Raw genomic sequence first — 16,980 nt, forward strand, 5'->3', positions numbered from 1 at the left:
AGGGAGAGAAAGAGACAGAGACAGAGAGAGAAGTAGAGGAGAGAGCAAGAGAGAGAAGTAACTAGAACACAGAGTTCCCCATTCAGTAGCATGCCAATGGATGTCCCACGCATTCCTTAATATGGCCACAACCCAGATTCTCTTATTTGCTTTCCCAATAAACACAGATTGACCTGGAGCAGAATCTCGCACTATGAAAACACAAAGAGAGCAGAGGTTCTGATTGTGTTTCCATCCCACATGCCTAACCACCCATCCCCCACTCGCAGATACACTCATACAAACCCACAAAGATACTCTGCCACACACACACACACACAGACAAGAGACTGGGGAGCACACACACTCCCTCCCATTGTTTTCTTTGGCACAGAGGGCAACGTTTCCCTAGGCTCTGCCAATACATGCAGTCTGCTGTCATGGAAAAAACAGAACAAATACCATGCAAACACTGCAGGACGAATCACCACTCCCCCAAGCCGTCAGCCCACAACTTTGACACACACATTTGCGCTTGCAGGCAAACACACTCAGACAGAAGCACGCAGGTACATACAAAATGAGGACATTTTACTGATATCGATAATGACAAGTTGCCTATACTAGAACAATATTGTTTGATGGTGAAGAGAAAGGTGAAGTCTGTCAATATAGGCGACAGCTAACAGGACAACTGATCTTCAGAATTTAAAGTTGTAGTAGTGGTGGTTTTAAGGGTAATATGAAAAAGTAACTGTGTGCACATTAAATGTTAAAAACATATCTTTAGAGTTATCGTTAAAAGGGTTTTGTTCATATCACCCAGCTATAGTACATATGCACACACTCACAAAGGCAGATAGAGTTTATGTTGATGATTGTTGTAGAGTATTGGCCACAAATTGCTTGACATCTTAGGGCTATACAGAATAACACTAGTGACACTCTTCCCCTCCCCAGTCCAGATGTAGGTTTCGCTGCAGTGGGGAAACAAGCATTTCACTACACCTGCAATAACATCTGCTAAAAATGTATGTGTGACAAATAAAATTTGAACAGCCCCCCAGCCCTGAGCCCACACCTATAACCCCCCCCACCCAGCCCTGAGCTCCCACATGTAACCCCCCCACCCCCGAGCCTCGAGTCCCCACATGCAACCCCCCTACCCCACCCAGCCTTGAGCCCTCACATGAAACCCCACCCTACCCTGCCCTGCCCTGAGCCCTCACATGCAACCCTCCCAGCCCTGAGCCCTCACATGCAATCCCCCTATCCCACCTAGTCCTGAGCCCCCACCTGTTCTTCTCTGTACTATTCAACTCCTCCAACTCGTCCGCGCTGCAGGTGGCACTAGAGTCACTGTCTGCGTGGGAGCCCGTCTTGGGCCCATGGTCCCTCTTGGAGCTCTTGGATGAGCTCTTGCTCTCCTCTGCATCTGCAGTGGGGGGCTTCATGTCTCGGTCTGTGGATTCACTTGGCTGCTCCTTGCTGCCCTCCTCTGCCTCTGTCTTCACCTCCTGCTTGATGGCCTTCCCCACTTCTCCTGGGGGTTTCTCATCTCCTCGCTGGCCCATGTGGGAACCTGAGGCCTCCTTGTCCCCAGAGTTTGAGCCAGCTTTGGACCTGCCACTACCCTCCTCTTTAGGCTTGCTGTCCTCAGAGGAACGCGGAGAGGGCAGGCTCTCTGTGTCAGAGCTGTTGTTAGCACCACCTGGTAAAGGAGAGCGAGAAGGACAGATAAAGAATGAAAGACCGCAGATATTACATTGGCTGCCTAGCTGAGTAGTAATCTAGTACATCAAAATCAAATCAAATGTTATTGATCGCATACAGATATTTAGCAGATGTTACTGCGAGTGTAGCAAAATCCAACAGTGCAGTAATAAAACAAAATACAGCAAAGTTGCTTAGGAGCCATGAACAGGGCAACCATGTCTATCGGTACCATCTTGCTATCATGTAAAATCCTCGTCCTCTTTCACTTCCCTCTCTCTTGTGCCCCATCTTTCTCTAAAACCAGATTTCTCAAAATGCCATTTTCCACCTAATTGGCTTTCACTGTACAATGAGGGAGAACACAAAACCAATTTTGAACGTGGAGGAAATACCCTGGGACTTCCCAGCTCTATTCTGGTAACTGAGACTATAGGTATATCAACAAATTACTACATCAGGGGTCGGCAATATGTAGCATTCGGAAAGTATTCAGACCCCTTGACTTTTTCCACATTTTGTTAGGTTACAGCCTTATTATAAAATAAAATAGTTTTTTTCCCTCATCAATCTACACACAATACCCCATAATGACAAAGTGAAAACAGGCTTTTACATAAAAATAAAACATTTTACCCCCCTTTTCTTCCCAATTTCGTGGTATCCAATTGTTAGTAATTACTATCTTGTCTCATCGCTACAACTCCCGTACGGGCTCGGGAGAGACGAAGGTCGAAAGCCATGCGTCCTCCGAAACACAACCCAACCAAGCCACACTGCTTCTTAACACAGCGCGCATCCAACCCGGAAGCCAGCCGCACCAATGTGTCGGAGAAAACACTGTGCACTGCGCCCGGACCGCCACAGGAGTCGCTGGTGCGCGATGATACAAGGATATCCCTACCGGCCAAACCCTCCCTAACCCGGACGACGCTAGGCCAATTGTGCGTCGCCCCACGGACCTCCCGGTCAAGGCCGGCTGCGACAGAGCCTGGGCGCGAACCCAGAGTCTCTGGTGGCATAGCTAGCGCTGCGATGCAGTGCCCTAGACCACTGCGCCACCCGGGAGGCCCGAAAACAGGCCTTTTGAAAATAAAAAACAGAAATATGTTATTTACATAAGTATTCCGACCCTTTGCTATGAGACGCCAAATTGAGCTCTGGTGCATCCTGTTTCCATTGATCATCCTTGAAATGTTTCTACAACTTGATTGGAGCACCTGTGGTAAATTAAATTGATCGGACATGATTTGGAAAGGCACACACCTGTCTATATAAGGTCCCACAGTTGACAGTGCATGTCAGCGCAAAAACTAAGCCATGAGGTTGAAGGAATTGTCTGTAAAGCTCAAAGACAGGATTGTTTCGAGGCACATTTCTGCAGAATTGAAGGTCCCCAAGAATACAGTGGCCTCCATCATTCATAAGTGGAAGAAGTTTGGAACCAGTAATACTCTTCCTAGAGCTGGCTGCCTGGCCAAACTGAGCAATAGGGGGAGAAGGGCTTTGGTCAGGGAGGTGACCAAGAACCCGGTGGTCACTCTGACAGAGCTCTTCTGTAGAGGTGGGAGAACCTTCCAGAAGGACAACCATCTCTGCAGCACTTCACCAATTAGGCCTTTATGGTAGAGGAAGCCACTCCTCAGTACAAGGTACATGACAGCCTACTTACAGTTTGCCAAAAGGCACCTAAAAGGACTCTCAGACCATGAGAAACAAGATTCTCTGTTCTGATTAAACTAAGATTGAACTGTTTGGCCTGAATGCCAACAGTCACGTCTGGAGGAAAACTGGCACTGCTCATCACCTTCCTTACAGTGAAGCATGGTGGTAGCAGCATCATTCTGTGGGAGTTTTTCAGTGGCAGGGACTGGGGGAAAGAAATGTTTTTGCTTTGTCATTATGGGGTAGTGTGTGTAGATTTATTCAGGGGAAAAAACAATTTAATAAATGTTCAACATAACAAAATGTTGAAAAAGTAAATGGGTCTGAATTACTTTCCAAATGCACTTTATGTCATTTTAATTTTGGGTCAAAAATACTCAAATCACCAGGAATTTAGCCAAAATCTGTTGAAGTATTCCCACAAATATTGATTCTAGATGCAAAGACTGAGCTATTGAGATGCCAAGGTTACTAATATACTAGAAACGACGAGCAATAACAGTTAACAGTATTGCGAATTTGGCCTAAAGTGAGTTGAGGGGCCGTTATCAACCCAGGGTATTTAAATGAGTCTACCAGTAATATGAGCAATCAGCCAGGATCCAAAAGAAGATTCTAGAATTAAAAACGCAGATGTTGGTATGTAGACCACATGTGTGGAAATATTTGATACAGAGCAAAAAAGTATTTTTCTAAATAATGAATGTCTTAGCCAAGTGCTTTGAATTCCCATGCACCCATGGTCAGAATCTCATTTTGATGATTGCAGTCTTTGTATTCTCAAAATCACATTCAACTCCATGTTCTACACAGACATTATTGTGATGCTGTTAAAAGTCCATATTGCACTTAATTCTTCCTTCAGCACTCAAGGCACTCCAGATATTTCTAATCAAGAAATACTGTCATCACATAACGTAATCATAAAAACATAACCTTCAAATTGATTGAAAACGGTTTCATAAACTAGTTTCAACATAAAGTGTACATGGCTGGTTTCTAATCAGTCCATGTGAATGAGTGATTGCAAGTTCATGGAAGTATTCTGAAAGTGCTTATGGACGGTATACTGACAATGGCTCCCTGTCCTCTATGACGTTGATTATTGTAAGTTTGTGTGTTGTTCCTACCTTCTCCATCCTCGGGGGCCGCCTCCTCGTTGCCGCTGGCCCCGGAGCCCTCCATCTCCTCCTCCTCGGCAGCAGACGGGGCACTGGCCTCTTCACTTTGTAGAGCTTTGCCTTTACGCCGCGCCTTACGCTCTCTCTCCTGGGTGAAACCCAACACACACTAAATACCGCAGCTTGGGAACAACACGCTATGAGAACCACAAGGTAAATGTGCCTACTGCTGTCTGTAACTAGGAGGAATGGCTTGCACTAAGATAGGTGCATTACTAGGTCAGACTATAGGTTTCCTTTGAAAGAGTTGATCATTTAACTGTTCTAGAAAGGAAAATGAGCCATTACCGATTTCATTTTATGCTGCTGCAGAATCTCGTCGAGTTTCTGCCTCTTCTTATAGTTGAAGTAGAAATTCTTGCACTGGGACACAGTTTTGGAGCCCACCATCTTGGCGATGGCTGACCAATTCCTACCATACTGGAGAAGACCTGGAAGAAACATGGACAAGGATTAGACTACAGCACATGCAGACAGGCCAGGACTTTATTACATAGAATAATAATTTAAATCTAATTTACTACATGAAGAACGACGGTCTGTCAATAAACATCTGTCAGTTGAGTCCAAGATATTTTCCTCCCTCCCCTCCAGCTCAACAGTTTTGTCAAATTGCATAATCACACCATGTGTTGTTCTTAGCTGAACCTGTCATATCAATCTAACTAATGACATCCCTAATTCTCATCGCTGGGCTGGGGTCATTCTGATAAAGACTGGTGCTTTTCCCGGTCAACCACATGACAGTGCCTTACACAAAAGCCTAGAAGCCCTGCTGTGCCCAAAGTTGAGACAGATCAACCTGTCTTGGGACCACACTGCTACTGTGTGAGTGAGTGAGTGAGCACGTTCGAGTTGACTGCATCCGTGATGCATTGTGGGTAAATTGTGACTGATTGATCTACAAATAATAATGAGTAGCTACTTATGATACAAGGTGATTTGTAGAGTAGTCAGTCGGCAGTCGCCTGCAATGGTGGTTGCAATGTGGAACAAGCCCAGAGTGTCCAGTCAGCTAAGGGCAGCTCATTAACAGTAGCCACTGTAAGGAGCTTACAACGCCCAATTGTTTCCTGTGCCAGCCTGACAGCTTCTGGCACGAGGAAAGACTCTCGTGGGCCAGGCCACGCTCCGTTATCAGTGGGCATGGACCCACTGAACAACTTCCTAGGACAAAAAACTTTAGACATGTGTTCCCAAGATAATATCTCCAAACGGAGGCAGTAGAACAACAATCTAACAATCTAACAGCCACACAATAAGACAACACTTTACAAAGCACCAAGCCTGCACCATCTCCTATCCATCTTTTATTTATTTACCCAACAAAAGTTTACTACAGGTTAAAAGTACCACCTCAACAGCAGGTGAATGTAGGCCATGTTTGTGTAGTCTCTTTCTGACAGTTGACTCATGCACTTCGATATTGATTGTGGCAAGAGAGGCATGTAGATCCCTTAATGTTACCCTGGGGTTCTTACAGACTTCTATGAGCACCTTTCGGTCATCTCTTGGGCTGAATTTGGTGGGACGACCTGTCCTAGATAGACTGCCAGTGTTCTGGAATTTTCCCCATTTGTAGATGATCTGTTGGACAGTGGAATGATGTACTTCGAATTGCTTGGAAATGGATTTGTAACCCACTCCCAGACTCATGGTCATCAATTATGTGTCTTTTGAGGGCCTCGGATAAGTCTTCTGATATTTGCATGGTGTTTTACCACCTCCTCATATGGTTAAAACCAGACCAAGTTTCTAATCTTTATGGAAGGCTGGACCCTCCCAAGGTACTCTAATTATTTCCTAATCATTTGCACCTGTTTTGGTGCACCTGATCCTAATTTTTCCTGCTTGAGGAAATTACATTTTTGTTTATTTTAATTGCATAAATTTAGCTCAAATATCCATGTGTCCAAATATAATAAATACATTTCAAAAAGACCACTTTCCAAAGGGTGTACTTAAGTTTTCACATGACTGTATACACACAAACACTACCTCAGTCCAAGGCTTGACTGTCATATTCCCTCTCAGGGCCTGTGTGAATGTACAACCCATCAAGTGTTAAAACTAGACTGGGTATTTCATTTTAAATATTAATTACAGGTGTGGAAGGCAAAGCAGGAGAGATGTGAGAGACAGAAAGAGAGAGCGGGCCGGACGACCAGGTTCGTTCCAAGAGAGAAGAACACGTGATCAACACCTATTAACCTTTTACAGCCTTGTCCCGGGGTGCAGGGAGACAGCCCACTGAGCCCAGAGCACACAAGTCCAGCCAGACACCCTGCTACGTGCCACACCAACACCACACACACACACACAAACACAAGAACGCATATACACACACACTTTGCTCTACCCAGTGAACCTGAAGCAATAACACTGCAATTAATTCACTGGAAGTCAAGGGTCACTTTGTTACGACTCACTTTCACAGATCCAGTCCATTCAGTTTAACCAGAGCACAGAAACCATCCCAAGCAGCTCCAGTTCCATTGGCCTCAGGTCCTGGCCAGTGGAGCAACACACAAGAGGAAGCAGGCATCCAATCAGCTGCTGCTCAGCTAGAGCAGGTGGCAAACTCAATCAACCAATTACGATCCTCCATTTTCATAAAAGCTCCTCCCATCGATGGCACAATCAACACCTAGTCAGGGCCGGGGGGTGAGTGTCCTCCTTCTCATGTGCTTGTCACTCCAGCTGTCCCTCGTGCCCCTGGTCTGTATCACGCTATCAGCAGTCTGATCTCTGTGGAGAAGGCAGGTAGTGATTCCACTCCAGAGGGGCAGAGAAAGAAAACAGCTAGGCTCCAGCTCAGCCTCCACACCCCTCCTGCTGGCCTGATACTAGAGCCAGTGTCAGGTTGACATGCTCAAAACAGCACATGCTCTGCGTCTTGCCTCTCCCTTGCTTTTTCCTCGCCCTTTCACTTCCCCCACACTCTCGCTCGCTCTCCGTCAGGGCTAGTCCGTTGTACTCCGCCGGGTCTTTCCCCAATGGCTGCTGTCTGGGAGGACTTTCACAGGAAAGTGGGACTGTGGGGCGGTGCTATGTGCTCAGCCTCTCTCCCCTCATCTGATCTCTCCTCTATCTTTCCCTTTTTTCTCCCCTCTCTCACTCCCCCTCCCTCCCTCTTTCACTCTCACTGCCAGCAGGCAGAGCTGCACACGCACGCACACACACACACACGCACACACACACACTTACATAAACACCTACATTAACACCTACATTAACACCTACACACACACACCCTCCCTCCCTCAGTCTCTCTTTTTCGCTTGCTTACTCTCTCTCTAACACATACACAGCTAGTCTGAGGGTAAACAGAGGAGAGAGAGTGAGAGCAGGGGAGTTGAGCTAGAGGGACAATGGAGGAAAGGAAGAGAAAGGGGGAGATGATGTTGATACCATGAGAAAGCATAAAGGGTTTCACATTTTTCCTGACTGACCTGCTTTTCATCCTGAATGTGACCCCTCTCCAGTCTACAACAACACCGAGAAAGGGAGAGAGCGAAAATGAAAAAAATAAATAATAATCTTCCACAGCTCCTGCCAATCTGGGCCTGTGCCATCTCAGGACACACTGACTGGGAGGCCAGAGGAGAGAGTTTGGAGCGCGAGAGGAAAGGGGTGAGAATGCTCTGGTCTGATCCACTCCAACAGTCCAGAGCACAGCAGAACACAACAGAGAGAGCTCTACCTACTACTCCTTTAAAAGGACCTGTACAGTACTACCGCAGGCATGGAGGGAGCGACCCGATTATCCAGCTGCCTGGCTGCCCAAGTAAGCCTGCCAGATTAGAGAACTTACATAACAAACACTAGCCAAGGAGCGAGTACACACACACACACACACACACACACACACACACACACACACACCCTTACCTGGCTCTACAGTGCGACCATTTTAATCGCATTTCCGCATTAAAAATAGATGTGTGTGAACTGAAAAAGTAACGTATGAGCATATGTGCGAGTTGTGTTATACAGCAAAAGGGTATTTCTGCCATTTTGTTTCATTGCTGGTAGCTAATCACACAAAGAACTAGAGTCCCATATATATCTCACCTCGAGCAGCAACAGTGCCTTGGGCGCTCTGCGCACTGTGAGTGAAGTGCTGAAAGATTCATTTTAAAAAGTGCACAGGCATAGAAGTTGGTTGAATTTACCCGAAAGTCTACTAAACGTGACTGACTCCTGTTTCTTGGTTATTTACATCGTTTTGTTTACAGGTCTCTCTTGGAAAAGAGATATTATCTCAATGAGAAAAAACATATATAAATAAAGGTAAAATAAATAAAAAAGTTGTTTTCAATGTTAGTTTGAGTTTGCTCAACTGCTAGAGAAGAGACGTTAGAGAATCTTCTCTCACAGACAGACCTGGGTGTCCCACCCAATGATGTATATATACCCTGTATTTGTGATGTAACTTATTGGCCGATGAGAACCTTTGAAGCCACCAGTCTGCCATATTGGCACTCCCCAGTAGGAGCAGTCCTCCATAATAATGAATGGAATTCTACAGTATTTACATTACATGTAAATTACATTACAAAATTACATGTATTTAAGTATTTAGTTGTAGTGGGGACAGTAACATTAGTATGTTATATATTAGTTTATTTGTTCTGTTTAACTCAAATAACATAATTGAAAAGTATGCTTTTAGGTGTCTAATATAATAAATGTGTCAAAAATGAATCTAGACATTAATAAATGCATTTTTATTGCTTCCCAAATATATATCTTTTTACAATGGAGGATGAGTGTCAAGACGGAGGTGTGGTGGCTTCAAAACATTGCCCTTGTCAGTCCTCTAGTGTATATATAAATGATTGGTCCCACCACATAACTGGCCCGCCCCTTAAAGGGGCAGCTGAACATTTTTTCTTTCACCTAAGTGACTCAAATATTTAAGGGTACATTGTACTTGATTGAGCATGGCACACTCCCAAAAACTTTTATTCATATGAACCTTTAATAATTTCTTATAGTAAAAACTCTCCCTCAAATACATTAATTGTGCTCCTAAATGTATTTGGGTGCTCCTAAATTGTTCAACTAAGGCGCGCACAGAGCCCTACCTTAATTACACACACCACACACACACTAAAAGGGATATACAAGGACAAGGGAGGGAGACTTAACAAAGTTCTACAATCCCTTGTTAAAGATGCCAGGCTTTTTGTCCAGGAAAGACAAGGGCAACCCGTTGAAGTTTGTGGCCTTGCCATCCCATGGGGGATTCCTGGCACTGCCACGCTGAAATGCTGCCATGCTATGAATGTCATTATTCAGATCTATTTAGCACAAGGGGACAAACACATTAGCATGAGGAGGTAAGCCTCTTAAAACATATACAGGTCAAGCGCCTGGAAGTGTAGTGTGCACCTTGACTTTCGGGTTGGCATTACATTCAGGCCAGGGTTAGGGGAGCGGGGCTGGGCTGGGACTGGTGGGCTACTCTACATATGAGGAGCCGTGGAGGGGGAAGCCCTTTTGGCAGGCATGGTTACTGGCTGATGAGCAATGGTGGAGTGGGGTGGGGGGGTTAAAGATCCCCTCCCCCCCAGACAGGGGCCCTGTGGTTGTGGTTACATAAGCCCTTCATAGAAGCCCAGCTCCCACTGGGCTGCAGGACTAATCCCCTGGGATGCAGCGGCCCACTAATCCCAGTGCGGGAGAATGGAGTTGAAGACATTAAGCAGGATTACTACTCAGGGCCATGTTCAAGGGCCAGCGCCAGTCATTACAACAACCCCCCGAGACAGAGTCTGCAGACTGCCAGCAGCAGGAGAAACAACACCACACCACGAGACAGAATGACTGGGTGTCTGCTGCATAGGATTTCTCCCTTCACTAGCACATTCATGGTGATAAAGGAACTTCTTTCGAAAAAATAGTATTACACAACAGATCAGCAAGTGCTCTGCTGAATCACAAGACAGGTAGTAGTCATACCCAGAACTGAAAATCATACAGAGAATCCATGACACGTCATCAAAACAGGCCAAAACCGTCCCGCAAGGTATTTTTTTGGGGGGGCCCCCCCCAAAGTTTTTCGGGAAAGTTTTTGAGGAAATCTGTTCCCCTAAAAAAAAAAGTATTCCCATAAAAAAAGAGACATATGTGATCTTGTCTCAAAGTAATCAAGTTAAGGAATGATTGTTATTGTCAAATACAATCTTTTATTGGGCTTAGTTGTGGTCAATTTGCAGAGTACAAGTTATTATAATTACGTTGTGGCCCATCGACCATACACTCTGCAGGTGAATCTAGTTACCTACTACTGCTGTAGACTGAGCTGTGTGCAGCACACGCAACACAACTACACCACAGCAAAAAGACAGGCAAAATAACAGCCACCTTCTCTCTGCAGGACCCACAGGCCAGGCGGGGCCAGGGTAATCTTCAGTCAAAGACAATAAACAGGCCATGTAAAGAGTAAACAGACTTCTGCAGTTGGAGCTGTTCTAGCCAAAGATAAGAGGGTGGGACTTTTACAGTGGCTTTAGAAACAGCCATGGCAGGCGTGTAGGACACAGCCCTGGGTCAGGCAGCGGAGCAGCAGAGTGGAGCTCGACAGACAGAGACAGAGACAGACAGACAGACAGACAGACAGACAGAGACAGACAGACAGACAGACAGACAGACAGCACGTGGCTGCAGCCTAGCCCGTCTGACAGGAAGTCACAGGCACATGCACTTGTCACCACTTTCGAGAAAACCTTGCCAAGCTAATTCTATGGGCGGTTTTCTCTTTGACAAGGAAAGTTTTCTTTTGAATGACAATGGCGCTGCTGGGTCGTATTTCAAACACAGAGGTAACTTGTTTTTTGTTCGATTTTTCTTTACCTTTTTTGGCGGTTTCCATCTCCTCCTCAGTCCAGCGAGAGCTCTCATTCATCTCCAGATTGGCTGAAAGGATAAAAGCAGAACCACCACGTTAGAAAGCGGGCAGGAGGGAGGGGGAGGGGAGTCTCAAGTAGACAGAGAGAGCGAGCGAGCGACTGACCGAGAGAGAGAGGGAGAGACAGAGAGAGAGAAAAGAGAAAAGCTAGGGGGCAGGGTTGTCTTTGCTTCTTGTGCAGCACAGTAGAGCCGGTCGACAGGGGCTGTTAGTTTAAGAGGAGAAAGTCAGTTAATGATTAGGGACATAATAAGTGGTTGTTCCAACTGTCTACAGTAGGGACCAGCCTGACCCTGGCAGAAGAGAAGACAGGAAAGAAAACGAGAAGAGGAGAGGAGCTGTGGTTTCAGTGCTGTTGTGTCCTCTCTGTAGGGCTGTGACGGGCACAATAACAGCAGGCGAGGACGGAGAAACAAGCCCAGTAACAGTGAGAGGAGACACTAGAGATACTGATCAGAACAGAGCCCCTCTGGCTGGTTCAGGCCACCTGGGGATTCCCAGGGACAAACCCACAGCAGCAGGAGCAACCAACCACTCACTGAAGTGTTGAAACATCAAAACCCTAATCGCCTACAGCTACAGCGTGTGTGTGTGCATGCATATAAAGGCAGCCTTGCAAACTGCAGAGAGAATAAAAAGCTGAGACAGATGAGTATTGCTGCCTTAATGAGTACGTTCGGGATACTTTAAAGAAATTAGAAGGGGAAAGTCGCATTAACGCCCATTATGTACGTTGCCCTACATTGTCAATGAGCCATGTGGTGCATTCTGGGCAATTCTGGGAAGGGGAGTGCACTCCAAGGAGTGAATAGGAGTCAATTGGGTGCTAGCTGTACATAGTCCATCTGTAAATAGCCCACCCAATCTACCTACCTCATCCCCATACTGTTTTTATTGACTTTTCTGCTATTTTGCGCACTAGTATCTATACTTGTACATAAGCATCTGCTCATTTATCACTCCAGTGTTAATCTTCTAAATTGTAATTCTTCACTACTATGGCCTATTTATTGCCTACCTCCTCATGCCTTTTGCACACACTGTATATACAGTGGGGAGAACAAGTATTTGATAACCTGCAAAATCTGCAGTGTTTCCTACTTACAAAGCATGTAGAGGTCTGTAATTTTTATCATAGGTACACTTCAACTGTGAGAGACGGAATCTAAAACAAAAATCCAGAAAATCACATTGTATGATTTTTAAGTAATTCATTAGCATTTTATTGCATGACCTTAGTATTTGATACATCAGAAAAGCAGAACTTAATATTTGGTACAGAAACCTTTGTTTGCAATTACAGAGATCATACGTTTCCTGTAGTTCTTAACCAGGTTTGCATACACTGCAGCAGGGATTTTGGCCCACTCCTCCATACAGACCTTCTCCAGATCCTTCAGGTTTCGGGGCTGTCGCTGAGAAATACGTACTTTCAGCTCCCTCCAAAGATTTCTATTGGGTTCAGGTCTGGAGACTGGCTAACGGAGCCACTCCTTAGTTGCCCTGGCTGTGTGTTTCGGGTCGTTGTCATGCTGGAAGACCCAGCCACGACCCATCTTCACTGCTCTTACTGAGGGAAGGAGGTTGTTGGCCAAGATCTCGCGATACATGGCCCCATCCATCCTCCCCTCAATACGGTGCAGTCGTCCTGTCCCCTTTGCAGAAAAGCATCCCCAAAGAATGATGTTTCCACCTCCATGCTTCACGGTTGGGATGGTGTTCTTGGGGATGTACTCATCCTTCTTCTTCCTCCAAACACGGCGAGTGGAGTTTAGACCAAAAAGCTCTATTTTTGTCTCATCAGACCACATGACCTTCTCCCATTCCTCCTCTGGATCATCCAGATGGTCATTGGCAAACTTCAGAAGGGCCTAGACATGCACTGGCTTGAGCAGGGGGACCTTGCGTGCGCTGCACGATTTTATACCATGACGGCGTAGTGTGTTACTAATGGTCTTCTTTGAGACTGTGGTCCCAGCTCTCTTCAGGTCATTGACCAGGTCCTGCCGTGTAGTTCAGGGCTGATCCCTCACCTTCCTCATGATCATTGATGCCCCATGAGGTGAGCTCTTGCATGGAGCCCCAGACTGAGGGTGATTGACCGTCATCTTGAACTTCTTCCATTTTCCAATAAATGCGCCAACAGTTGTTGCCTTCTCACCAAGCTGCTTGCCTATTGTCCTGTAGCCCATCCCAACCTTGTGCAGGTCTACAATTTTATCCCTGATGTCTTACACAGCTCTCTGGTCTTGGCCATTGTGGAGAGCTTGGAGTCTGTTTGATTGAGTGTGTGGACAGGTGTCTTTTATACAGGTAACGTGTTCAAACAGGTGCAGTTAATACAGGTAATGAGTGGAGAACAGGAGGACTTCTTAAAGAAAAACTAACAGGTCTGTGAGAGACGGAATTCTTACTGGTTGGTAGGTGATCAAATACTTATGTCATGCAATAAAATGCAAATTAATTACTTAAAAATCATACAATGTGATTTTCTGGATGTTTGATTTAGATTCCGTCTCTCACAGTTGAAGTGTACCTATGATAAAAATGACAGACCTCTACATGCTTTGTAAGTAGGAAAACCTGCAAAATCGGCAGTGTATCAAATACTTGTTCTCCCCACTATAGACTTTGTTGTTTCTCTACTGTGTCATTGACTTATTTATTGTGTAATTGGCTTGTTTATTGATTATTCCATGTGTAACTCTGTGTTGTTGTCTGTGTCACACTACTTTGCTTTATCTTGGCCAGCTCGCAGTTGTAAATGAGAACTTGTTCTCAACTGGCCTACCTGGTTAAATAAAGGTGAAATAAAAATAAAACAAAAATCGCTCAAAAACCCAACATTAGCATGAATTACGTAAACAAAAAGCACAACATTAGCATGAATTACGTAAACAAAAAGCACAACATTAGCATGAATTACGTAAACAAAAGCACAACATTAGCATGAATTACGTAAACAAAAAGCACAACATTAGCATGAATTACGTAAACAAAAAGCACAACATTAGCATGAATTACGTAAACAAAAAGCACAACATTAGCATGAATTACGTAAACAAAAAGCACAACATTACAAATATTTTCTGAGATGTGAGATAATTAACTTGTTCTCTGTAATATCGTATAGCTTTGAAATCGTGACATTACATAGTTGAGGAAAATAAGCACACTGACTCAATCTGACTTTTAGAAGGGATTGCGTGATGATTATCTTAGCAACCGCGTGACGCAGCATAACAATGTGAACGCGATTGATCGACAGTCTGCTGGTATTTTATTACGATCCTCATTAGCAAAAGTAGCAGCTACTCTTCCTGCGGTCCTGCGGTCCACATGACAATACAGAACATCAATAGACAAGAACAGCTCAAGGACTGAACTACATACATTTATGTAGGTTCATTGTACGTTCCTCCATTCACTGGCCATTGAGATTCCCATCTCCTCATTTCTTAAAGCATCCCTGGTATTTTCTCATTAAGTATCAATTTATTGGCTCTCTCTTGTTTAGGCAAAAATGATCTTAAAGTCACCTTCCAGGCCTAGGTGTGTGTGTATTCGGTGCACGTGTGTCAAATTGTTTTGAGACAGATCTACAGTGCACCCTTGTGGTGTGGGATATCAGAAGGGAAATAAACACAGCAATGACGGGAGTGTTCATGTGCTCAGTTCACATTAAATCAGGTGGACCTACTAAACAGACATGCTTCAGCAATATCATGGCCATATTTCTCCTTCAAACATACCGCCAATCAGCGACATTTCAGACCAAAATATAGACGTTAAATATTTCTGCTCAAAGAGACCCTGGCTCTTTCGGTTTCTGAGTTGTGTGATGAAAATGTAGTCAGGTGAAAAGAGCAGTGGGTGAAGATGCAGTGAAAGACATGTGGCACTGTAGACTATAGCAGTAGTGTGAGACGTACCGAGTTCACCGCTGAGCGGCGGCGTGGCGGTCTCCTCCACCTCGCTGGTCATGGAGCGGGTGATGCGGCCCTTGCGCCGGCCCTGGCTGTTAGCCGTGCGTCGACCTTTTAAGGCCACCGTGGGCTCTTTGTCTTCCCCGTCCTCACCAGAGGTATCGTCCCTGCAGGGAGAGTGTCAGTCACATCATCATGATTACCCTCTTCCTCACTGCCTGCACGTCTACTGTTTAGTTTGTTAACTTAAAACCTGACAAAGTGCAGAGGTCTGTCTGGGTTAAAAAACTGAAAATAACTACAGTATGTGCCAAAGCACACACAGACGTGCACAGGCACGCGCACACACAGGCCTCAAGGCTCAGGAGAGAGTAGTTTGGAGTTTTGCAAACAAGGCGATATATCCCGGCAGTGTAATGGCAGGCTAACAGATACAGTGATTTTGTAGCCGGTGTTCTTCCATTCATTTTCACCTGGTCCATTATTCTAAGGCGGCCCTGTCCTGCTACCTTGCACACCAGATATAGCAGTGTCAGTTGTGCCAGGGGTTACAGGCAGCCACCACAGGGGCAGTGGGAGTCAGGGACTCCTCTGCTTGCTCTCCTCAGCCCAAGTACTGGAAGCACTGAAGATGCTTCATCATGATCAACACCACTCATTCAGACAGGCAGGACAACTCCTGTTCACTGTTCTGTTTGTCAGCAGCACCGAACAACTCCAACTTGTCCAACCTCTATTCAGAGAGCTGGGAGCGTCACTAGAAGATTGGACATGATGATGATGGACTTCCATCCTTCACTGCTCTTCCCTGTGAAACATGTGACTCTCATGAAGACAACAACACTGCATTGAGTGAGTGCTGTTCCACTGCTCACATAGATTGCAGTGCTCAGCAGCACTGACACATTTCACCATCCTCCTCTCCATCACGCTGGAACTGTGCCTACAGAGATGCCAGGGCAAGGCAGCATCACACAGCAGATCACACACTCTGGAGCTCCCAGCTCTGGAGACTTGCTGGATTATTGTAGCAACCGACAGTACAGTAACGGTGTTGCTAGGCTGTCAATCATATCACTTTTCCTCCCATCGAAAAAATAAAATAAGTAAGGAATCTTAAAAATGTGACTTTTGGTAGCCTATTGGGAGTGAGAGAAGAAAAACAGGAAAACAGCTGTTTATAAAAGTAGGAGGAGAAGGATTACGCAAGAGATCGGCTAGAGTTCTGCTGAATTACAAGAAACGTATTAGTCACAGCAAGAACTGAAAATCATACAGAGAATCTAAGACACGTTATCTAAACATGGCCACAACACAAGAGCTAGGGCTCACAGTGAAACCGTATTTCGTCAGATATGCAGTATCTGAGGTTACAAACGATAATTTTCACACCCAAACATGAAATAGACAAGAGGAGGACCATTTATATCTAGTGAAACACGTAGCATTGCCTGCATTCGTATCTCTGTGCATTCAGAAAGTATTCAGAACACTTTTTCCACATTTTGTTACATTACAGCCTTATTCTATAATGGATTAAATAATTTTTCTCCCTCAATCTACACACAATACCCCATAATGACAAAGCGAAAACAGGTTT

General features: G+C 45.1%; 1 protein-coding gene across 10 annotated transcripts in view; it reads right to left on the reverse strand.

The window, feature by feature from the left end:
* The window catches only part of LOC112248363 (nuclear receptor corepressor 2), a 195,439-nt gene that overhangs the window by 41,968 nt on the left and 136,491 nt on the right, over nt 1-16,980 (reverse strand). For 9 of the 10 annotated variants that reach the window (XM_042320513.1, XM_042320512.1, XM_042320510.1 and 6 more), the window contains exons 16-20: nt 15,387-15,547; nt 11,400-11,462; nt 4,827-4,969; nt 4,488-4,626; nt 1,276-1,690 (exon numbers count right to left, since the gene is read on the reverse strand). In XM_042320513.1, the coding sequence (XP_042176447.1) occupies nt 1,276-1,690; nt 4,488-4,626; nt 4,827-4,969; nt 11,400-11,462; nt 15,387-15,547 (921 nt within the window). The remainder of the gene's footprint in view (nt 1-1,275; nt 1,691-4,487; nt 4,627-4,826; nt 4,970-11,399; nt 11,463-15,386; nt 15,548-16,980) is intronic. The other variant, XM_042320511.1, reaches the window with a different exon arrangement.

Source organism: Oncorhynchus tshawytscha, linkage group LG04 (assembly GCF_018296145.1).
Source record: "Oncorhynchus tshawytscha isolate Ot180627B linkage group LG04, Otsh_v2.0, whole genome shotgun sequence".
NCBI lineage: Eukaryota > Metazoa > Chordata > Actinopteri > Salmoniformes > Salmonidae > Oncorhynchus > Oncorhynchus tshawytscha.